The sequence below is a fragment of the Lissotriton vulgaris genome, chromosome 4_1 (genome assembly GCF_964263255.1).
Source record: "Lissotriton vulgaris chromosome 4_1, aLisVul1.2, whole genome shotgun sequence".
Lineage (NCBI taxonomy): Eukaryota > Metazoa > Chordata > Amphibia > Caudata > Salamandridae > Lissotriton > Lissotriton vulgaris.
This window is the reverse complement of record NC_141691.1, coordinates 1,852,491,274-1,852,516,114: the sequence shown is the minus strand read 5'-3', so window position 1 is coordinate 1,852,516,114 and position 24,841 is coordinate 1,852,491,274. Positions and strand designations below refer to the sequence as shown.

Genomic DNA, 24,841 nt, shown 5'->3' with positions numbered 1-24,841 from the left:
TAAAATATATTGTATTGGCCTTGCCACGATCTCCTAATACCTCCTGTTATTATTCACTTTTTGTGACAGTTTCAAGGCTATTCTCTAGTTGAGCACATCTGTAACCACCATTGCTTTTTAGGCCCAAGTACAACTTCCTAAAAATTCAGACCGTCTCCTTCCCTTTTCTCAAGTTCTTCAGAACTTGTCATTTTCGTTACATAGATTGGGGCGAATACCACCTGTTCTACTCACCCTGCTCCCCAAGTCCAGCTTCCCTCCAAAGCCAAATCTTGACATTCTCCCCTAATCCTTCTCTAGTGTTTATGGTAAATTCACTTTAGAGGGATTCCCAGCACACACTAAAATCAAGCCATGGATTCTTTCCTATAGTATGTAAGTTCAATCCCTTTCTCATGATCCCATTGTTATGTAAGTTATTTTATGGAACCTTGATATATGTTATGTAACACAAAATTCCAACAGAGCACATTTTAAAGAGCATGTCACATATGTCCCACACAGCAGTGATATGCCATATAGTTGGCTCTAACGTTGCCCATAGTAGGGCTTTCTGTTGTGATATGAATCCGACCATCGCATGGACCTTGTAACCAAAAGAGAACAGAGAACACTCAAATCAATAATAGTGTAACATTGTTCTCTTCTGGGAGTAAATGTCACGTCATTTCTTATACAAATGTGTTAATTTTTCTCTTAGTAAATATTTCTCAACTTGCCAATTAAAGAGTACTAACAATACTGTGATTGGGTTTGGCACAAAAGTATTTCCAAGGAATCCTTAGTGACTTTTTGGTGAATTTTTAAAATAATGATTTTAAATATTTGATGATTCTTTTAAACACTATCAGTAAAATGTATTAACTTTATGATGTTCGAGCGCCCTGTTACAATAATCTTCTAGAGTGAGATACATTATTTTGAGGTTTTTTTAAAGTATTTTTATACATAAACAATTTGAGGAACCGTGACAAATAGATGGTTCTGGGTCTATGAGAAATGGAATGATATTTATCTCGAGAAAAGAATACCTTTAAGCTATTATTGATTTCCCTAACTTCCAGCAGAACATATTGGAACATATTGGACAGAGATCCTAACATAAACCAAACAAGCAAGCAATGAGTTGGTTATCATGTAACCCAGCATCAGTCGCCACCTTGGAACACCCCGCATTCAGACACACATAAAGAACTATGCATGCGTGCATCCTCATCAGCAAGACAATAGGGATATATATTGGCAAAGAAGAGGCCTACACAATTGCCATAGCGCTCTGGATTTATCCGTTTAAAACCAAAAGTAAAGACAAACCAAAGAAATAGCCACCTAGCCGGCAGTGAGACAAGTATACAGACTCCACAATGCATCATCAACTGCTCAAACAGTCTCTGGCTTGGTATGAACCTGCAAAGCAAGTGGAAAACCACTCCACGGCTGAAAACACTACACAGCTATCTATATCAGAGGCATAATATGCACTATACAAATGGCCAGAACAAAATACAATGTTATGTGTTACCTCATTTCGTTATGCTGTGTGTCACACCATGTTTTGTGTTGTGTTATGTTTATATTATGTTAAGTTAGTTTGGCTTTGTATAATGTGCATGAAAGTCGCTTTATAGGGCTCTGTGAGTTTGCGGCATAAATAGCACGCTATAGCTTAGAGGCGGACACATTTTCCCTTGGTCGTCTTTCAGTGGTCACAAGAACATCAGACAATCACTATAGAGCCACCAGCAGTGAGATGGAACAGATCCCAGGTTTTTTTAGGCTGCATTGGAACCCCGGAATCATTTACTTAAAAGACCAGGATGGTATGTCCTGATATGGCATGTGAAATAGGATCTGCCTGTAGATTTTCTAGGCATCTATATAGTGAATCCCTCAGTTTGAGTGCAGTCGTAGAGGTGGTTTGCGACACTCACAATATTGTACATTAACATCACTGTCATCAAGCATGTTGCGTCATACAGCGGTATAAATGTATCCAAATAAAATAAATGAAGATCAAAGTACAAATGTATTTGAAAAATTCTTCTAAAGAATCAATACGAAACCGATAAATGCTAGAGAGGTTACCTGTTTTTAAAATTTTGTTTCAATCAATGTTAATCTTTCGCCCATATACACATCTGTATGTATAGGTTTTGTTATTTCGATACCGCAAGCCAAGCTGTGGACCAAGGGAGCAGAGCATTCTACATAGCAATTAGGGTATAAAAAAAGATATCAAGCGATAGGAAGGAATGACTCAGGGTCACGTATAGAGGTAAGTACCTGCTGTTACCGGCCTGGCAGTCGTGGTAGTGGTAGTGGTGGTGGTAGGTCTAATTGTTGCAGGTCTTGCCACTATAAAACAAATAACATACATTATAAGACTATAGGCAACAAACCCCTTCAAGCCATCAATGCATGCACTTAAATGTCCTTTGTCTAACTTGCTTTGAGTCCATTTGTGAATTCAAGAGGTACTCGAAGAGCAGACAGCACATGAGCCAAGCTAGTAACAGGCATGGGATTACAATAAATAGCCCTGGGAACAGCCACACGTGTTGGTCTTGGCATGGCATGCGATTTGGCAGAAATCTAAAAAGACAGCTTATTTTCTGGAAGTCAAAAATATATTGAATGCCTTTCCGCTGCAAGATTAAACGGATCCCCTTCCAAACATCATTTCAGTTTACACAATCGTCTCTGTCTGCTCCCTCTGAAAGCATGCCAAGCGCCTAAAGGCATAGCAACTGCCTTAACCAGGTACGAAGGCTGATGTAACCTGGCATACAAGAATCTCTTTCTCTGTCACAAAAGGAGGTAGCAGACAGGATGCAGTGCGAGGCGTTCACCTCCAACCCGGAAGTTCACCACCTCAACACAATGGCTCTTTATTTTCACAATCACCTTTCCTGTTTCTTGACTGCGGCACTAGTTTTCTCATATTATATTTAATTGTTGACACAGACTACTGATGCATAAATGAGTGCCACATTCACCTAACTGTCTTAGGTATTGGCATCATTCACACACAACGGCTGTATAAAATGCAATTAAACCAGCTTTCAACTTAATGTGGGGAGTTGGCGCCAGAACCCTCTCTGGGCTTATCCTCTTGTGAGGCATGGCCCCTCTGCCCATACAACAACGGTAATAAATTCCACTTTATTCTCTGCATTTATTCTAAGACTATATATAGAGAGAGATAACATGAAAAAGAATGTGATGGAGTGAGCGACAAAAGAGGGAAATCAAGAGAGCTTAAGAGAGTCATAAGAGAGATAGAGAAAGTAAGAGACAGACAGAGAGAGCTAGATCAAACTAGAGAGAGGGAGACACACAACTCATTGATAGAAAAAGAGAATTAAAGAGATAGAAAAGACAATAGAGTAAATGGACGAGTAAGTTAGAGAGGAAGAGGAAGTGAGGCGGGTAGAACATAAACCTTAGATTGTAGTCAGCAAGGGAAATATCCTTTACAACGCAACCATTACATCGCACTACACTTACAACGCAGTCATTACATCGCAACTTCCTTTACAACGCATGTCACTACAACGCAGGCATTACAAAGCATGACACTACATCACATGACACTACATCGCATGTCACTACAACGCAGGCATTACAACGCATACGATTAAACGCATACAATTACAATGCAGAGTACCCCTACACTATCCAAAACTTACCCTACTGTTACACCCCCTGGAGTTAGAATAGTAATTTTTACCCCTACACTATCCAACACTTACCCTACTGTTGCACCCCCTGGAGTTAGAATAGTAATTTTCACCCCTACATTATCCAACACTTACCCTACTGTTGCACCCCTGGAGTTAGAATAGTAATTTGTACCCCTATACTATCCAATACTTACCTTAAATGCAATGTAACGGTATGCATTGTAATGGTATGAGTTGTAACGGTATAATACGATGTAATGGAATGCGTTGTAAAGGTAGTTTCTAAAAATGCGATGTAGTGTAATGGAGTGCGTTGTAAAGGATGTTGCAATGTAAAAACTGCGTTGTAAAGGCATGCATTGTAAATGTATGCGTTGTAACGTCATACATTCAGTCAGCCATGCTGAAACTTTTCAATTTGATACCGAGCACAGGACAATCCCCCAAACCATGCCTTAGAGACACGTGGACCTAGGGTATGAGTGGAACCTGTTGGAATCCTAATGACTAGAGATGTGTCTGTGTGAGCAGCAACCTGAGGGATATGTTTTGTGCCATCCTAAAAAGAAGAATCAACATCCATTAAAAACAACACCCTACACTGAAGCCGAGCAAGATTACTCCGCAATCACTGGGCAACCTATGCACCCTAAACTCTGCAATAGCCCCAATTAAAAAAAGGCCACTAGTGCACAAGAGGAGAAAATATCAGCAGGTTAAGTACATTTCTAAAAGTTATTCAAATAACACTGGAAACACAGCACATCTTAAACATTATCACAAGTTATATGTGGCATAGTATATGAGGTGATGAAAGATGTTTGCTTTCAAATAAAATGTAGCCTTAAAAAAACAAGGCAAATTCAGACTCCTTAATTTAACAACACTGTTTAAGCAAACCCACTGCCCTGGATGGGGCAGCAGGATGACGTCCTGCATTGTTGTCTTATGAAAATACTCCTACAGGATGTACAGATTTAGTGGCCTCAGGTCTAGTATGGGCCAAAGGCCACCATTATTCTTTAGGGAAAAGAAAGTATAGCGAGTAAACACTTTTGTCTCATAGGTGTGGTGGCATGAGCCGTTTGTCTCCCTTTTGAAGAAGCGCTTGAACGTCTTCCTTGTGGAGGATACGGTGGGCTTGGCTGAGGATGCTACTGAACTACTGTTAAAACCCATTGCTCTTAGGTGATTTCCTCCGAGGGATGGTGGAGATCTTTTAGTCAACCCCGAGAGGTGTTGTCTGATCGGGCGAGAGTAGGCAAGTTAGTTTGGAGGCCTAGGCTCCTTCCAGAGCCGCCTTTGACCTTATCCCTGTTGTTGTTGTTCCAGTACTAGTTCTAGTTGGTATCTAGAAAAATATAATATCTTCTTTTCGCCCACAGATATGCTTCGTCAGCCCTGATGTTCACATTGGTTCATATTTCAATATTATGATGACTCAAGCCTGGGTCACTAATTGTTTATGAAACATAATATGTACGCCCTGATGAAGGAATTTTTATAAAATTGTCCTTGGTATTTTCCGAAACGCACGTCGGCGCTTTTCTTCTGTGTTTTTTTCAGTTGTCCATTGCTTTATTGATTGTTGCCTTTACTGTCTTATGTCTTTGATTGTAATTCCGGACTCTGTGTCCGTTTTTTTATGTTATTAATTCTTGGCTGCTGAACCTTATTCATGTGAACTTTTATCTAGATATTTTTAAATAGTCATTTATGGGTTGCTTTACTTTTCCTCATATGTCTAATGAAATACCATGGGGCACCTAAATGAGACTAGGTCACTGTGAAGTTTTATGCAAATGGATTTCTGTAAATGATCTGTTCTATGTGTATCCCACCTTGCTTCTAAAAAAGAGAATATAATGAAAAATAAAATGAAAAATATATATTGAAACTCAAGTGAGCAGTTCTGTGGGTGTAATTTTCTATATTTTGGAACTTTTGTCTCTCTCTTAAATATATTGGGGACACCCTTTTTATGTTGTTTAGTCGGTTGTTCCAGTAGCCACCCACTGTATTTAGTCTGCCGAGCTGTTACTCCTGAAAGGCCTGCTGTTGACTGTGATAGGTTTATGCATATCCAGGGGTGTGGTCTTCGTCCTGCCCTTGGGTTGTGGCCTGAGATAGATTCTTCTTAGAGAGGCAGATTGCACTGCACCCAGCGACTGCACTCTCTTGGTGTTCTTCTTAATCTTTTCCAACATTTCATCCACCTGTGGCCCAAAGAGATGATCACCATTGAATGGGATGTTGAGGAGATGCAGTTGAACCTCTGGCTTGAACACCTAGGTGCATAGTCATGCATGCAGGTATAGCAAAAAACTGGTATGAACACTGTGGGAAGCAGTTCCGACAGCATCCATGGCACAGCCGATATTCACATTGGAAATTATTTTACTCTCAGCCACCACCTCTTCCCCTTGCTTCCTGCAGTACTCAGAGAGGTACTGCAGCAGCACTTCCATTTCCTCCCACTGAAACCTGTCGCACTTCAACAGAATGCCAACCTTGTTGGCAACACTGCAGCGTTTGGCTCCTCTGACTGCCAATCGCTCGCCTGCAGCATCAAGGCACCTACTTTTCTTGTCGGCTTGGGTGCTGTTGCCAGTGGCTAGTGGCGGGGTGTACTTCTGTGCTTTTTGCACCACCTAGTCGTCTGTGGGGTCCTGGACACGCATGAGAGTGTGTCGGTGGAAAAAGAAGAACTTTTTGCGATCCTTGGTGTGACTATCTTTACAGTGACAGCAGCAGGGTCCTTGAAATTATAAGGGTCTGACTTTAGCACGCCTTTGATCTTGGGGAGGAACTGAATGGTGCGTTCAGTCTGGATAGGGTCTTCACTAAGAGGTAAACCTCCTCCTGCAGGGCATTCATGTCTATCTGATGGTGGCAGGCTGAGCTCTGAATCACTGCATAATGTGCAATGGTACCATTTGTGAGAGATGACTTAGCTGAGTTTGGCTCCAAATCGGGGTTGTCAGCATGTATATTATCATTTGAGGGATTGAGGAGCAACTCAACAAACTGCAGGTAATCCAAAATACAGCTGCAAGGATTATCCTGAATGCCCCTCCAAGGACACCTTCCTGTCCCCTGCTGATGAGACTCCACTGGCTTCCAGTGAAGAAACGAGTCCAGTTTAAAACGTTATGTACCATCCATAAGAGTATGATAGGGGAGGGCCCAAAATACATGACCAAAATCTTCCAGCCCTACATTCCAGGGCGCCTTTTGCGCTCTAGTCATCAGCAGTTACTGCAAGTACCCAGAGTAAACAAGACCAGACAAGGCGGCCGGGCATTAGCCCATGCCGGACCAATACTCTGGAATTCTCTGCCCCCGGAATTAAGATCTCTCTCCAGTCACCTGACTTTCCGAAAAACTCTAAAAACCTACCTGTTCCCCAGTAAATAACGCCCTGTAGCCTTCCACCTTTATTTTGGATATGCAATTTAATCAGAACTTTTTCGGTTTGCAGCAATAGCGCGGAGATACCCCTTCGGGGGTCTAGTCTGGCGCTTTATAAGAATATAAAATAAATAAATAAATAAATAAATTGTCGCCATTCAATGTCCCGAGAGGCTACTTACAGAGGCTCCCTCCCCATAGGGGTTGCCTGGGCCTGAGCACAGTGACCTGCCAGAAGAGTCTGCTGGTGACGGAAGGGGAGGTGAGTATGGGCGTGGTGGTAGTTGCGGTGTAGGAGGAGATGTTATTGGTAATTGCCTTAGTGTGGGTGTCTGGGATGGAGGGATTGTAGCTTTCTCCTTATGTCTTTTAAGCACCGGATGTCTCCATGAATTGAAGGCAAGCTCCTCCTTGAAGATCCGCCTTTGTTTCTTTGGAATTGGATGCAGCCCGGTTGACAACCGTCATGGAGGTGTCTTAGCTGTGATCTTGCCAATCTAAATGTGAATGAAGTTGCACGTCTGCCTGGAGTTGAGCTCCTCCACCAGCTTTTGGGTGCATAAGATTTCTCCGATCTCGATGTTGAAGGGGCCCGTGGCGCCCACTTCGCACCCAGTATCTGTGGTGTTTTGGTGTTAATTTTGGCTCAGAAAGAGGGTGTTCGGCGAGAGAGAGCCAATGATAGTGGCAGCTTGATGACCATTTTCAGAAGCCTGTTTGTCTCCAAAGCCTTCTCTCTGTGCCGACCAGGGCCTGGAAGTGATGAGGCAGACTGTCAAAAGGCCTTGTTGTGGTTGAAGGAGAGACAAAGGTTGTATTCGCTGTGCTGGTCTACACAGAGATATTTCACTTTGGACCTTGGAAAGAATTGGAGGGTGTGTCACCCCCTTCCTGTATTCATTATTTGTGGCTAGCTCTGCAGGAATCGAAGGGGACTTGATCGAGTCAAGAAGGCAACAGAGGTAGGTGCTGGGACGTCAAAATGAGACATCATGGTTGTTGGAAGTCAAGTAGTCTGCAGGCTGTGAGAACCATCAGATAGATGCCGCACAGTGATTGTTAACGGAGTTGTCGATCTGGAAGAGTGGAGCAAGGAAGCATAAAAAGCTGCAAGGATACTGTCAGTTCTGGAGCCGTTGCTGGACATTTCTGGTCTGAATCCAACAAAGCAAATAATGAATCTACGGTGGAATCAGTGCCCATTCACACTTTGGTCTAGGGAGGAGTCACAGTACATATCGTGACTCAAAATATCTTCAAAGAAAAAGCAGTTGTAATGTCCAGGCCAAACATTAGATAGCAACAGTATACAGTATGCACATGCTAAAAACATAATTTTTTATTGTATTTATCTAGACGTCATCAACCATAGGAAGGAGTGTAATCCTGTTAAGAAGTTATGGTCTATCTGAGTTCCATCATACACACAAAATGTGATGGAAGAAATGCTTGCACTAAGTCTAACGATTGGCAATCACTTGGGTTACATTCCAGCCTATTGCTCTTTTGATCCGTATGCCACCTCAGTTTGGACTCAGCCATATGCAAAACAGTCTTGACCCTGCTCCGAACAGGAAAAGTCCAAGCCCGAACTGCTAGGCAGGGTCCACCCTAAAATCGGAACACAAGCAACCCAAGACTTGTTTCGCCCAGTCAGGTGCTTGACCAGGGGCGTAACACAGTCCCCCGCAGCCCACGCGGTGCGAGGGGGGCCCCTACCTCCAAGGGGCCCCCTCGGCACTGAACTCTGGCCTGGAGAGCTCCTGATTGAGCCCGGAGGGGGCCCCCTAAGTACCTTGCAGGGAGGCCCTCTCACTTTTCGTTATGCCAGTGTGCTCGACAGTCAGGTGTGGCTTGGTCTCAGTGGCACAGTAAGCGAAGGGCTGGCGTCTGGGCATAACCATGGCCATTTAGGGTGTTACACAAACAAAAAAATGGCTAGGCAGTTCAGGCTGGACTGTTCAGAATGGAGGAAGACCAAGCTTGATTTGCAAATTTCTGGGTCTAATATGAGGTGGCAAGTTAGACAAATGAGGAACGGGTTGGATTGCTACCCCCATGTGATTGCCAGTGGTTAGACCTATTGCAAGCATTCCTCCCATCACATTTTGAGTTCCAAACATTCTGCACCGAACCTGTGGCAGAGACCATTAGGCAGACTGGTGTAGTTGTTTTAAAATACATCCTCCCTTTGATGCTCCTCTTGCTTCATTGCTACATATTTCACTACTTTGCATTAACAACAGTTTGTTTATAGTTGTCCAGAGCAGCTCTAACTGTCAGTATAGGCAAGGCTCTTAATAACTCTTTCAATAAAGAAAGAAGCACCTACTTCTGAGGATATAAAAAATAAAATGTGAAGACCTCCTGTGACATGTCTAAATGTTAAACAAGTACTAAAACACAGAGTCCTATATCTGAACCATCCACACATTAATGTCAGTGAGTTAGCCTGGAGGACCCCACCACCGCTGTCCGGTCATCATGAGCAATAATCCATTCTGTTACCGACAATCACATGGGTTTCATGTCGAAATTATTAGAATGTTTTTATTTCTGACCCTGAAACTTGCTGCACACAACTAGATAGTACAATCTTCTGTGTGTTAGAAGAGAAAATTAAAGAAAGCAAGTTTTGGCCTATACAGTATAACGAAAACCAGGGGCGGGCCTTACATGTAGTCGCGAGAACAGCAACAGCATCACTTTCACTTTCGTCAGTAAAAAAGGCCGACAAAGAGACTTCGTACTCTGTCCTCTGCTCCAGTCCTTCGATGAGGTAGTCAGTGACTTCTCCATTCAACATAATCTAGAATACAGAAGCTAGGGTTAGAAGAGGTTCAATTCAGTATTACCTGTGTCTGTGGCTGGTAACATAGAGGTGCGCAGATGTGAGACAGATGTTGATCGATTGGCACAGCAGAGCATGCTGGGAGATGGTCGAGGAGGATCCAAATAGATTATCGTTAAGAAGACTTCCAGTTTATCAGGCACATAAGACGCACAATTAGCTTCACAGAGACTATTACATATAATAGTAAACTACAGATAAGTTTTAGCTGCCAAAGGAGAAGTACCAGATCTGTGGAACCAAAAGCAGTGGAATTATTTAAGAAGAAATATGCAATACTAAAAAGAAAAGGTTAAAACGTGCTCATTTAGACCTCTGTGTGCACACCATTAAGAAAATCCTTGTGAGTAAATATCTAAGTTTTAAGGTCTTGTTGCCATGCAAAGTACAGCTGGGCTACTGTGATGGAGCTGTTAAAGCGTACCTGTGAGGCATACAGCTTCGGATGTATGTGTCTATAATGTTTTACTTTAACAATACAAAAGGAATTTATAAGTGGCATTTAGGTTTTATTAAGCAGCCTATCATTTCTGAGATTGCTTTGCCTCACCTCAGGATGTTCTGCTCTGTACGCAGAAAAAAATAGGAGGCACTGTCTCTGGGGGGATAATACAAGGCGTGTTGTTTATAAATGGTGTTGAGTACAGGACAACTTCACCTGTAGCCAGTGCAGTGTAGAGTGAGGTATCCCATTATGGCTATAGCTGCATGGTCACACAAACAATTACAGCAGGGCGGGCAAGCAGTTCGTCTTTTATTGAGTGTAGTAGCCCTACACTTCTCTGCACCTGCTAGGCCGAACTAGCCCACCTTTAAGTGGGGTGAACGTGCAAGTCATCTCCCCCAACAAGGGTTATAATCTGCTCTAGTTCCTCACTGTCGGCGTGCCCAGGCTCGTGGCTTGGTGTGTGGATGATGGAATTGTCATATCGGAACAGGGCGGTGGTGGGAGGGGGGCGGAGGGGAGGGGGATTTCGGTATAGCGTGCCTGGAAGGGTGGGATACCAAAGTTGGATTTGATGAGTGCTTACCATCAAATCAGATTGCAAGAGGAGTCCAAAAAACTCACAACTTTTGTTACTACTGAAGGGACGTACCAATTCTCTTGTATGCCATTTAGCCTAGCGTCAGCTGCGAGTGTGTTTCAGCGTGTGATGACAAAAGTGTTGGAGGGAGTAAGGGGTGTCATCTACTTCCAAGACAACATTTTGGTCATGGGTGAAACTAAAGAACCACATAATGTCACTTTAATGAAGGTTCTCAAGAAACTAGAGGAATTTGGTCTGACCTAACATAAATGTTCATTTTTGACAGAGCAAATAGTGGGTATTCCACATCCAGTGGTGGTGCTAGACCTAAACACTCTTTGTTGGATGCCCTTAGGAAGGCACATGATCCTACAGAGAAGGATCAATAACGCTCTTTCTTTGGACTTATTGAATATTATGCATAGTTTGTTGACAGGTTTACAGATAAAATGAAGAGTTTGAGGAGCTTTTACGAAAAGGGGAGAGGTTTATTTGGGACAAGGAACAGAATGTGTATTTTGAGGACATTAAAATAGAAATTTGCCATGCTGGAGTCTTAGCTTTGTTTGACAGTAGATTGAAGCCCATCCTAACTCTGGATGCAAGTGCCACAGGGTTGGGGGTTGTTTTTTTGCAGATGCATGGAAAAAAAGAGAGAACTGTTGCTTTAGCTTCACGCACCCTTACGCCAGCTGAAATAAATTATTCGGTAATAGAACGGGAGGCGTTAGCAGCTGCTTGGGGTGCAGAGTACTATCGTGTTTATTTGTGGGGTGCTTGTTTAGAGTTGCGCACGGATAACAGATCCCTGATGAAAATACTGTTGTCTGGTGGGACAGGCAAAGGATCCGCTAGACTAGCTAGATTAGCAGCTAGAACTCAAGAATACGCCTTACAATGAATTTAAGAGGTTTTCACTACCAGGACATTTAAAATGTTAAAGTATATATTCTACTTGTTATATACACTGCATCCTGCCCTCTGGGATGTTCAGGGCCTACCATATGGGTGACTTATATGTATTAAAAAAGAAAGTTTAGGCATGGGAAATTATTTAATTTGCCAGGTCGACATGGTAGTTTAAAAAGTCGCACATGGGCTGCAATGACAGCCTGAGACATGTTTAGAGAGAATTATGAGTGGGTGGCACATTCAGTGCTTGCAGGCCCACTAGTACCAATTAATTTACAGGCCCTGGGCACAGATAATGCTATTTTACTAGGTACCCGCGTTAAACCAGCGTTAACGACCCACGTTCTTTGTGGGCATCACCTCTATCACTACTACAGCCAGTTTGAAGGATATTTCTCTGTCCTAACCAAAATCCTTCCTACACCCATAATTGGGGGTGCAGACTGTGGGAAAAAAAGTGTTTCCCTATTTTCTGTGATGTGATGTCACATGTGTCATGGAATACATGAAAAACCCATTTGTGTGACCAAAAAGGAAATCTCACCTGTGCAATAAAGTAGTGGATGACTCAGCACATGATAAAACTGGGTATTCCTTGTTCAACATGGAAAATGACAATTTGTGGAACAAGAGGGTTTCGATTTGTTCTTGAGCAATGGACCCTGCAAAGGGTGTTTTCCAATTTGGAAATAGGAACACTAATAAATGTTGCCTGATCAATTGTCGTGGAAAGATGATCTCCCCGTTCTCTGCCTACAACTTTCACTCTTCTTGAGATGGCATTTTCTTTTTAATTATTTTTATTAAACGTTTTCTCAGTCATCAAAATCTGTGCAGCGGACAGTACAGTTTGCCGTATTTCTTCATGTACATCTGGTACACCTTGTGCGGGAAACAAGTTGTGCCCCACGTTCAGGTACGAGTCTCCCTACAGAAGAAAGAGAACTCGGTGGGGAAGCCACACCACCCGCCCTTCGACTCGAGCTGGCATTTCCACACACATGTTTCTTGGAAGCACCATTTCTGAGGATGGGACAGGTTAGAAGTCATTCCAGATTCAAACAAGTCGTCAGGGTGATACTTCGAGTTGAGATTTGGGTTTGCGGTTGTCTCTTTGTCTGCATGTGATGTGCTGTGTGAAATAAATCGAATTCCATTTGCTATAAAACAAAGGCAGAGCTGTTCTAGACTTTCTGTTTCTGTTCAGAGTGGGCCTTATATGGTGTGGGCAATTTATGAGTTAGAACACTCCCTCGCCATCATGAGGCAGAGAGCATTCTGGGATTTGTTAACTCAATTACACTTATATTTTACCAGTTCAGTAAATAATCCCTTTCTATGAGACGTAAAATGCCATGTACAGCTGTGACAGGCCATCTATCTGGACCTGCCTGTATCCCAGCCACCTGATGTGCGGACAGCTCACCTCCTCCGGTTTCCCGTCATTCAGTGCGGTCCACGTCAGTCTGTATATCACCACGTCTTTGGAGAAGGGTTTCCAGATGGCTCTGAAGCTATCGGTCGAGATTTCCTGGACATTCAGGCTCTGTGGGGATGGAACTTTCTCTGCCGATCCACAAAGTTATTGTTGTTTGAAAGTAATAAGAGAAAAGACAAAGACATACAAATTAGTAGTTTGATCAAGTAGGAATATAGAACTCGAGGCCCTGATTTGAAACTAGGTGGGAGAAGTCATCAGCATCAGCATCTACTTGCAACATTTGCAGCTCTGAGTCACTAAAGAGGTATTTGATACGGATGGTGCCAGCATCTAGGATGCAGTGGCTATGTCTCCAACTTACCTAAAAAATGTCTCCCTGACATCTACAAAGCAGGCAGATAAAATCAGACAATTTAGAGCTGGCCAGAGTGCCATGGCGAGAGATTTTGGGAGATAAATTACTCTAAGGGCCACTGGTTCTAGTCGATTTTGAGGATGGGATGTTTTCCGCATAATTATGGATATGTTACATTTGCCACATAATTCATCATCTGCTGCATATTCTACAGATGTCACCCCCCAAAAATGTTTATAGCTTAAAAGTTACTAAATACTTGGTGACATCCATTATTGCAAAGTGGAAGGCTCTTCACATAGATTAACTAGCTGTCTTTCTTGACCTTATTGCTATACTTTGGTGTAAACTAGTACTAATGAGGTAACACCTCATAGTGTTAACATGTTTAAAATGTCAACATAATGAAGTAGAACTATCACAAAATGTTCCCCCTTAAGCAAATTAATTTGCCTTTTCTTGCAACATAATTTAGTCAACCCTGCCGCATAAATTGGCCCTCCACTGTTGCCTAATTCCAGTAGCTTTGGTCACTCTCTCCCAAATGGACGGTGGGTGGCGCTCCCAAAGCCCCCCTCCCCCCCCCCCCCCCCCCACATCCCCCAGCCCTCGCCTGGGCAAGAGATTCCGTCCCCCAGCGGATCACACTATCAGTCAGCCAGAAGGGAATCCTTTAAATCCACTAAGGCCTGGGAGAGGAGCCAGCCCTGAGGTTGTGAACATCCTCAGATAAGGGACTAGTAGCAGAATATCGCAATCAGAATATCATTTAACGTAAATATTATGCTGTAAACACATCACCCGGTTGTAGTAAGTAATGGGAAATCTACACCAGTGAGAGGATATGTTTGCAAACAATATTTATGACATGATATTTTGGTCGGACAATATTTATGTCCGGTATATTCTGACATACAACCCGCACTTCACCGATTGACAGACCAGCATGAAAGAAATCCGCTTTCTTCTTTAAAAAGACCTAGATGTGGAAGACCAGCAATCCATGGGGTTGGGCCCCAATTTAAAAAGTTTTGATGCATGTATTAAAGCACACGATAAAGGCATTTCCAAAATACATACAGTGAGTAATTGTTACAACTCGAATGAGTGCCTGATCTTTTGTTAATGAGGCACGCGAGAGGTTCCAAGCCAATCAGGGCAGGGCATTATTACATTTTCCCTCCTGGGAAGGGATCTGGAATTACATTGACAAATTACACTGCAGGTAAAACCTGCAGATAACACATGCATATTGAGAGCACCATGTGGTGCATGCGGTATCTGTCTAGAGCACATCAAGTAGGGCATTGTCAGTCAGTGAATTTTTATCTGCAGCAGTGACTGAACTGAGTGGATTGGGTGGAAGTCTGTGGAATTCCCACGCTTCCAGAAATCTGGCGTCGTTGAGGGATGATTTGATGAATGATTGGTCAGAGCGTCTGTCAATTCCAAGTTTGCCTGCCTTGTATATTTGTGAGTCAAGCCGAATATAGCAGATATTACTCGGTGAGAAGGTCCCTGTTTGAGAGAGTGAGAGCAGTTCACGCTGTCTGCAACTCTTTCTGGAAGAAAATGGACAACAGCTTGATCGTCCTTTGTATCAAAAGAATTGTTTTCTTATTCCATCTGTTTTTTATGGTTTCTCTTTCTACCAGTGTGTGAATAAGTCTGTGAAGTCCCACACCCAAGCGTGGATGTAGTGAAGGAGTGTGTCCTGCCTACGCGACTCTATAGGATTGGCCAGTTCAGCCGCCCAGTCAGGCCCGGCTTGGAGCCCTTCGAGGTCCTTTTATGGGTAGTCTAGAAGAAGCAATTGGTGCTTTGGCCAGGAATGTAGAATTCTTAATGACGGACTCCTCAGAGAACAATTTCCAAGATCAGGGTAGTTTTACTACCACTCACTTCTTTAGCGACAAGACGAAGGGACTGCATGGGCTATAAGACTGTTATTCCTCCAGATGGGAGGAAACTGATTTATAATGTAATAATGTGATGACGTCTGGATCCTCCTGAGTGCTATTTAAAGCTATCTCATTATACAGGTCATACAACAAGATGGATGCCTTATGAAGATGTCATTTACCTTACAGTTCACCCTGTCAGTGACCCTCACTGGAAGGAACACATACACACCACAGAGAAAAAACTAGGTGGCCCTCCACAAAGAGGACCCACAGCCTCCCCTGCCCCAGGTAGCAGCCAGCCATTTGCAAGAGGCACACAGTAGGAAGGCACACCCTAATCTGCCACTAAAGATCAGGAAACATGTATAACTATAAACTAAACAATTATTTCTTCAACATTTGAATTTATACTTAGCCCTCCTGAATTACAACACATATACAGATTGCACTGCGTCACTTTTCCCAAAGGTGCAATAGGAAAATATCAGGGAAGAAGTTGCTACTATAGGACTATTTTCAGTGCCTTTTGTAAATGTAATGTTAGATTTATACTCATCCCTTCCAACAATGTCTTTTTTACACTCCTAACTCATCCGGTACTTGCAGCACATTGCAGGGGACTGAGGCAGAGTGAGGCACATCCTGAGCCCTGCATTATATATTCTCATTTAAATGTTATTGGGCATGACCATTGGGAATTGTAATGTTATGGCTCTGAAGGATTTCTAGTTCGCTTCTTTAGTTTCAAATGCCTGATCTCAACGTTTCGCAATTTCAAATGATGTCCTGGATGTTTTAGATTCTTGTCAGGGTTATACAAAAATATATGTGTTTATTACATGTGTGATACCACTGTCTGTGACGTTAATGTAAATGATCGTCTGAACAAACCATATGTGGCATCCGCTTCCAGTTCTAGTAATGAAATAGTACATATAAATCAACAAACTCTGCCATGAAGCTGTAGGGATAATACCTAGATTGGTTAAGTCAATATTCTTCAATAACATAATTCTGCTTACTTGTGGTAAAGCTGCCAGTCAGCGGCTCAGACTGGCCTTCGTCATAGATTGAAAAAATGGCCACCGTGTATTCCGTGAGCGACGCAAGCTTCTCCAGAAGGTACGTTGAAATTCGATCCACCTCGACCTGCAGAAAATAGGTACCAGCTTTAAAATATTTATATGAACATAATGTAAACTGCTACAAAACACATAATGAAAGGGTTCTTTCTTGGGACCCAGTGGTGGAACGGCCAACCAAACGTTTGCCTTCATAGATATTTCGACATTTGTAACTATATGTTGTAAATCTAAGTAGACATTTTAATCAACTTAAAGAGGTGAAAACGCAGTCTTAAAATCACTTTATATTTGTGGTTGAAATTTTTATGGGCTGGCTCGACAGTGCAGCTGCTGCCAGACAATTCTGTGAGCATCACTAGAAAGGTGCTTTGGCCCTGCCTACATCTTTGGAGCCAGGAGTACATGTTTTGATTGGGCAGAAGCTGTGTGCTTTCACAAAAAAAGTGCTTTCCCTCCATATAGCTGTGATGATTTTGTGTATTTATGCAGCTGTTTGAGGTTGAACTTTTAGGGTGTTACACATCTAACATTGTAATGCTATTAAAGTGTCTTTGATAACTAGATAATTGGTGATGTTTTTCTGTGGTAGGAGCACAGATGGGTGGGGGAAGTTATTAACATACATGGACTTTCAGGTCTGGCTTGACAGTGTAATTGGCACCTGATCGTTTACCCTACATCAATTGTATCCTAGTTCTTTGCTTCCACACTAATACATATCAACTCCCATGCCATTTTGTCAATTACTTGTAATGCTTCCCATTACCATACAACATTCCTGTAAAGCCAGACCTATTGGCATTGCCTGCTATCTGTTTATTACAGGGTCAGACGACTAGGAGGGGAGAATGGAATACTGGTGGCAGCTAGAATTCTGGTGATGTAAGCACCACAGTGCAGCTATAACAGTTGAACCAGATGGAACGCAGGAATGGCAGACACCACATCAGGACTGCCTGCACCCCTTCAAGCAGAGAAATTCTGTGTGTTCTAGACTGCATTCCTGGCCAACCATGAGGAATCCCAGGGATATCCCGGGCCCGGACACTACAGTAATAAACAGGATAATCTTTCCAGGGATGTACATGCTTGACACCGGGAAATGGGACTCTCAGGGGATTTCTCTGCTGGTGCTAAGTGCATAATGTTTACCAAATTATAAAGAGGGCTCCCCGTTTTCCATTCTTACAGATAAATACAGATAGAAAACATTGTCTTTCCTGTCTGTATTATTTGAGTGACTCACCATGCTGAGATTATTGACTTTCATGCCAACAGCTGTACAAATTGGCAGCATGGGGAGTTACACAGCTGAATGAGATGTGCTTAAATGAATGCATATCTCAACATTTATCTGTGCTATTATACCATTTTATCATGTCCATTTCAACAATGGAAAATGGTATAAAGGGTGGAGCATTACCCACCTGCATTCTTCCAATAAAATGAAAATATGCGTCATATACATCAAGCTCAAATTAAATTAAGGTCTTGTGATCATATCCGGAAGATCAAAGTTAATCTTTGCAGCTGGTCCTCAAGCTGTCTGTCCTGTCTCTTGTACAGTTAGGAGAAGTTACAGAAGTAGAGTTTCTAGGCTGCAATGTCTTGCTATTTCCTGGGTGTCTAACAGGGGTCCGGAATGGCCAGATCTATGTGAAATGTTCAGGATAATCACTGTGTATGTAAAGGAGTACATTTAGCTAATGTGAACATCTCACCAATCTGGCATGGATCCAATACGAATGGACCAACACTGGGCACCCCCATTTAATAGGAATCCTCATCAAATTGTTCTAAATATTGCCTCCTAATCTTTTATCTTTTTACACATCTCAATATAGTATCCCTGTGGAGTTAGCTATCCTCAACATATAATTCTCTGTCACGGGCAGACACCATGCGCCCAGGATGGCCCGATCCATGGCAGATTTTCAAGATAACCATGTAGCTCTAATGGACCTCATTTACAGAGACAGTATTAGTCCTGCAAATCTGTCAATCAGTCGGTCCTACTGCAACTATGCTAGGCCTTTCTGTTCTAAATGCATTCTCATGTAGCATTCTCTGTGCAGTCTGTTTTAGTCAAAAGGAAGCACACATTGTGTGGTATATAAGGAGGTGAACTGTTTACCGTGCTGTATGCAATACGTGGTGGTGTGAGGTCTGATAAGCTGCTGCCATAGAGGGATGTTACTCAGGAGTACTACTGTGGCACTCCTTACTGGAAGACTTGGGTCTTATTTTGATGGGAAGCTTTAACAAGAATTAATAAAGCCATTTCTTTTTATGTTTGGATCTAGGTGCTTTTTTGTCTTGCAACTAGTGAGGGTGTCTTGATGGATGTTTAGTTGATTAGTGCATTATTTTAAAATGTGACACATACACATTTCACTTAATTGCCAGAAATGTATAAATGACAAATAAATCCTCCTTCACCAGCTTAGACCTCATTTAGAAGTTGACAGTGGTCACAGCTGCGACCCTCGGCTTGCCTCTTGCGACCTCGCCCACTGCCTTTGCGACCCCTGGCCTCAGAGATGGCAAAATCAGTGGCAGGAACACAGTGGCAGTTTGTCATTATGGATATCAGTTAAGGCTCCACTATCTTTGCTTTCTCTCAATATTTTGCATTGCACTAATACGCAATAATGTTTCAGCATTCACTACTAGTGTAATAAAAAAAACTGGAGTATAAGTAGCTGGACTATGACCTTCACTGGCAGCTGAGGTAAGTTAAAAATATCGTTTTAAATGTATGTTGTATGTGAGCTTGATTGTGAGTGTGCGTTTACATGAGAGAGTGCGTAAGTGTGTGTGTTTGTGTAAGCATGTGTGTGTGAGTGAAATTGACGGTCAAAGGGCGGTTAATATCACTTCCACTACCCCAGGCATTTTGGTGAATTTACATTCATGTTCACAACTGGCGTTCGTGCTATAATCAAATCAACATGAAACAACAAAGGGTTTGGCTAAAGCGCAGTAAGGCCACACCGTATATGATTCTCAACAAAACAAGATGCCAGTACTGCTATCTGATTTGACACATTCGAATGCCCAATGACTTAAACAATTGTAGCATTATAACACAACAAATTGTGACTGTATTAATCTTTCTTTTTTTATTTTTTGAATATTCTCAATTATTCAAAACAGTATCATTTCAAAGATTCTGGAGCAATTCCAAAGAGGAGAGGGAATGTTAAAATCTATAATCCATTTGGATGTGAAAAAGTGTTTTTTTTTAAAGACACACAAAGAAAAAGAAGAATTGTATTAAGAAGTGTTTCACGCTACAATCACACATCACATTCATCATCTGTCATTTAATCAACACCACTGTCCTGCACATTCATCTCGCAATCAAAAGAAGTGTGAGTCAAGAAATGAAAGAAAAAGAAAGGAAAACGTGAATAGCCTCACCAGGGTTCAGGCGAACCTCCTATTAATGTATATGGTGGGTTGCTATTTTAATTTTTTATTACATTGTATCTGGCTTACCAGCAGACCCCTGTCCACCTAGGACCTATAAGATGGCCCTCCCTGGGATTGAAGATGAGATTCTATCACTTTTGAACTCCTCCCTTGAAACTGGAGTGGTCCCGAGAGACTTCAAGGAGGCGCGTGTGATACCTCTCTTGAAAAAACCCGGGGCCAATATTAAAAATCTGAAGAACTTTCGGCCAATATCCCAGCGTCCATTCCTCTCTAAAGTCCTCGAACAGCATGTGCTCGCCTCACTTGCATCCCATCTGGAGGCAAATCACCTGTTACAATTCAACCAGGGAGGTTTTTGAGCACACCATAGTACAGAATTAATTATGCTATCTCTACTAGACGGACTGAGACTGCGGGCCGACTCCAAGGAACCCCATGCCCTGATCCTTTTAGACTTATCTGCAGCTTTTGATACCGTAAACAACAAGCTTCTTCTGTCAAGGCTGTCTGGGTTTGGGGTTCAGGGCATGGCTCTGACTTGGCTTACATCCTCCCTGAAAGACCGCTCTCAGAGAGTGCAGCTGGGTGATGTGGTGTCCAGACCAGGCACACTCCCATGTGGAGTCTGCAGGGATCGGCATTGTCTCCCCTCTTGTTTAATGCATACCTCCAACCCCTGATAGCTGCACTAAACCAGCTGGAGTGTCAAATATATAACTACGCTGATGACACCCAAATTATCATCTAGATCGATAACTCTCCCTCAGCCCACACCAGAGTTCAGAACATTCTTAAATTTACAATCAATTGGATGTCGGCCAACTTTCTTAAAATCAATCCAGACAAGACTGAGGTGCTGGCCGTCACCACCGACACCAACCCTTGGAACAGCCTTTTATTGCCACAAGGGCTGGGCAAATACCCTGAGCCAGCCACGGCAGTTAAAAGCCTGGGCATCAAGCTTGATAATAAATGATTACTATGGCCCTACAAGTATCAACAATAGTAGGTGTCTGCTCGAGCCTACTGAGGCAGCTGCGGAAACTGGCCCCCCTCCTTGCCTTCGAGACCCTCAAACGAGTGGTAATTGCACTTATTATATCCAGGCTGGACTATGGAAACTCACTCCACCTAGGACTTCCAGACTACCAACTAGCGAGACTCCAGATCATTATGAATGACGCGGCCCGATAAGTGTTCAAGGTTCCCGTCGCACCCATGCCTCTCCCCTCCTGCGCCCACTTCACTGGCTCCCGATCAGGCAAAGGATAAAATTGAAGGGCCTCTGTATCGCACACAAAGCCATTTTTGGCCAGGCACCGAAATACATCAAAAATAGCCTAGTCAATTATGCCCCAACCAGAGCACTCCGATCTTCAGAGGCTAGGATGCTTGTCTGCCCCGCTCTCGCCTGGTCTCCTTCGGGGGCAGAGCATTCTCCACAATCATTCCACAGATCTGGAACAAACTACCTGATAATACCCGAAAGGAACACTCCTTGTTTCCTTTCAGGAAACAACTAAAGACCTTCCTTTTTAAGGAAGCATGGGGCACACAGTAAAGTACCGTCTCCTCGCCACCTATCTAAAGCAGGTCCCCTCTCTGTCAGCGCTTAGAGACCGTTGGTGATAACGCACTCTATAAATATAAATTACAATTACACTTACAATTACAAACCCAAAGCAAAGTGGTAATATATCTGTGCCAAGGTGTTATTTACCGTGTAATGGCCAAGCATCACATACTCATCGTCAAAGTGCATTATTTAGTTATTTATTTTGCATGTCTTTCAAGACTTTTCTTTGACTGTAGCACAGTTTAATGAGTTTACAAAAGCAAAAACTTCATGATATGCTCTTCAACACAGGTGTGAAAGGACTAGAAACATATAACTAGCAATTTAGGTGTTTCAATAACAAATAATTTCCACGTTTCTTAATCCCCATCCTTTCATCAGGGAGAAGCACATTTTTGAGGTTGCTCCTCTCGTGGCCTTTCGATTCTTCCAAACTTGACTCTCTCTTTTACTGTGGACAGACTGTCTCCTCTCGCCACGATTATCTGTACAGGTGTTTATGTTTTGTCTGAAGCCACAGTTGCTATAATTTAAGTTGATGACCCCTTTATGCAGAAGCCACTGTGCTAGAGGTGTATTATTTATACTCATTTCACAGACACAAGACATTGAAGGTGAGAGGGTGAGCCCATTTCACCATATGGTTCGACTTTACATATCTAATTAAAAGGTTTTGTCTTTTTTGTACTAAATAAACAAGCATTTCCAGTTTAAAGAAATTCCTACACAGAGTTCAGCCACATTGGATTCAGACAGCCCCAAACAATGCTGCATGGTAAATTAAAGTTTCTTGTCTTTTTAATACAAGATCTTTCAGTGCCCTCAAATCAATTTTTTAACACCTTTTGTGTTGTATTGGCCTATCCGGCAGTCTGGCACTGCCAGATGGGCACGCTTGAAATGCCAGTGTGTGGGCATTTCATTTTTTTACCCAGGTCAAAAACAATGGCCTGCACACTTGTCTTTCTATCTGGTCAATCTGGAAGTGCCAGGCTGCCCGAAAGGCCAGTCCAACAATGAACACCTACTTTCAGAAATAGTCTGGTCTGGAAATACTGAGGATGATGGTTGTTCTTCCCCTTCAGAGCCGGAGCAGGGACCTCAGCCCTAGCAATTCTTCTCCCCAAAACACTTTGCAAACCACGTATAATACTAACAGTCCCAACTTTAACTTCTTTCAATTGGGCTGACACTTTAATTCACTCTGAACAATATGTATTTATTTAGTCTTTTTAAACCTACTTAGTTTAAATCTCTGCTGAAATTTACGATGCTTCCTATATTTTGCATAATAAATGAGCTTTGATTTAGGAATACTGATTAGCTGACGTATTTCTAGACTGCTCAATATTTGTAGTCTTTTCTAGAAAAAAGATGCACACCATCACTACGACGATACTACAACCGCACTCATGCAAACGCCTCTTGAAAAATACAGACTAGCATAAGGAGGCGGCTGGAAAAATCGGTGAATTAATTTGGACATGGCACACTAAGGGGCATATTCTCAAGGATTTATTGCCGAGTTATCAGCACTTTATCACAGCCAAAGTGGCAATAAATGTATTGCCTCATTCACAAGCTGGAGCTAACAGCCGATAACACCAGTTTACCTGCGATAGCAGCCGTAAAAACTTCACCACAGATGAGCCCGGCAACTATCGCTAGTGAAATGTAGAGTAGGCGTTCCCCTGCAAAAAGCCGCACAACCACTCCACAACATTCGGAATGACCAGCCAGTCCAGGGATAAGACCACAAAACAGGCGATAAGGCGTGTTAGCAGCAGAAATGTAACACCTGCTCTGACCTGGTGTAAAGTTGGACGACAGCCTGCACCAGAAAAGGGAGCCCTGCCCAGTGCCACACCTGAAGAACAACAGATGCAATAGGGCTACTAATCATGCAGCTCGGAGCCCCAACAGTGCCACAACACCCACCGCCACCACCCCAACACCCGCCACCCTCCCCGGCCTCCCCGCTCCGACCACCACAGAGGTAGTGCACACAAAGACAGCTGACCTTCAGGAAAAGCACCAGACTTACAGACTTAACACCAGTGAATGTCATTGCCCACAAAAGGACAGCCATCCTCCGCATCCTGAACATCATTGCCCACAGGCTGACGGTACCAACACAGTGGACAATCAACATCCCTCCGCAGACAAAGCTGCTGGCTGTGCTCCACCTGTTGGCCTTTGGTACCTTCCATCCAACAACCGCCAGAGCTGGAGGAGTCTCACAGCCAGCCCTATCCAAGTTCCTCACATCTGTCCTGGATGCCATCATCAGCTTGGTACCCCAGTACCTACACTTACCCCACACTGTGCAGGATCAGCTGGAGACCAAGCAAGGCTTCTACGCCATAGCTGGCTTCCCGCACGTGTTGGGGGCAATTGACTGCACACATGTCCTGCTTGTACCCCCTGCCAACACTGCACACAATTACCGCAACAGAAAGCACACGCATTCCATCAATGTGCAGGTAATAGTGGTCCACCGGGGACTCTTCACCAATGCTGCCGCCAACTACCCATGCAGTGTGCATGATTTCTACATCTTCCGACAGTCCATCATCAACCAGCGCTTCCAGAATGGTACCACACACCCCAACTCCACAAACATGCAACTCACAACTCTGAGAATGCACACGTTACAAACTCACATAAAACATGCCAACAACATGCCCACCTACCAGACATGACAGCACAACTTACTGCAGTAACCTGGGCTAGCTATGTACATGAGCCACAATGGGATGGCACCTTAGCAACACAATAGCAGAATGTGGGGGGAGGTGGGAACCAGGCATGTGCGGAGGAGGCAAGTGACCCATGACTGCGAATGTACACAATGCCAAGTGTGGCGTGGATGTGCTGGACAGATTGCAGTAGACAGACCACAGACATATCCATGTCTATATATACTGCTGGTGGTGGTAGTGTCGTGGACAGTGGACGCAACCATGTCACCCCAGATAGTATGGACGATCACAGAAATGTAGCTTGTTACCTCCCCCCCCCTATAAGCGTGTGCAGAGTGGGCTGCCCCCGCGTATCCCAGGCTAGCGTAGTGGTGTGAATAAAAAGCACGTAGCCCTGGGCGTGGTTCTCTTCCGGAACAGCCAACGTGTCTGCCAGGGCGGTGCCTCTCACCCCG

General features: G+C 43.2%; 1 protein-coding gene across 1 annotated transcript in view; it reads right to left on the bottom strand.

The window, feature by feature from the left end:
• Positions 1-24,841, bottom strand: part of COL14A1 (collagen type XIV alpha 1 chain) — a 514,343-nt gene that overhangs the window by 231,939 nt on the left and 257,563 nt on the right. The window contains exons 15-18 of the mRNA XM_086966163.1: positions 16,608-16,734; positions 13,312-13,451; positions 9,771-9,903; positions 2,284-2,355 (exon numbers count right to left, since the gene is read on the bottom strand). Of these exons, the coding sequence (XP_086822289.1) occupies positions 2,284-2,355; positions 9,771-9,903; positions 13,312-13,451; positions 16,608-16,734 (472 nt within the window). The remainder of the gene's footprint in view (positions 1-2,283; positions 2,356-9,770; positions 9,904-13,311; positions 13,452-16,607; positions 16,735-24,841) is intronic.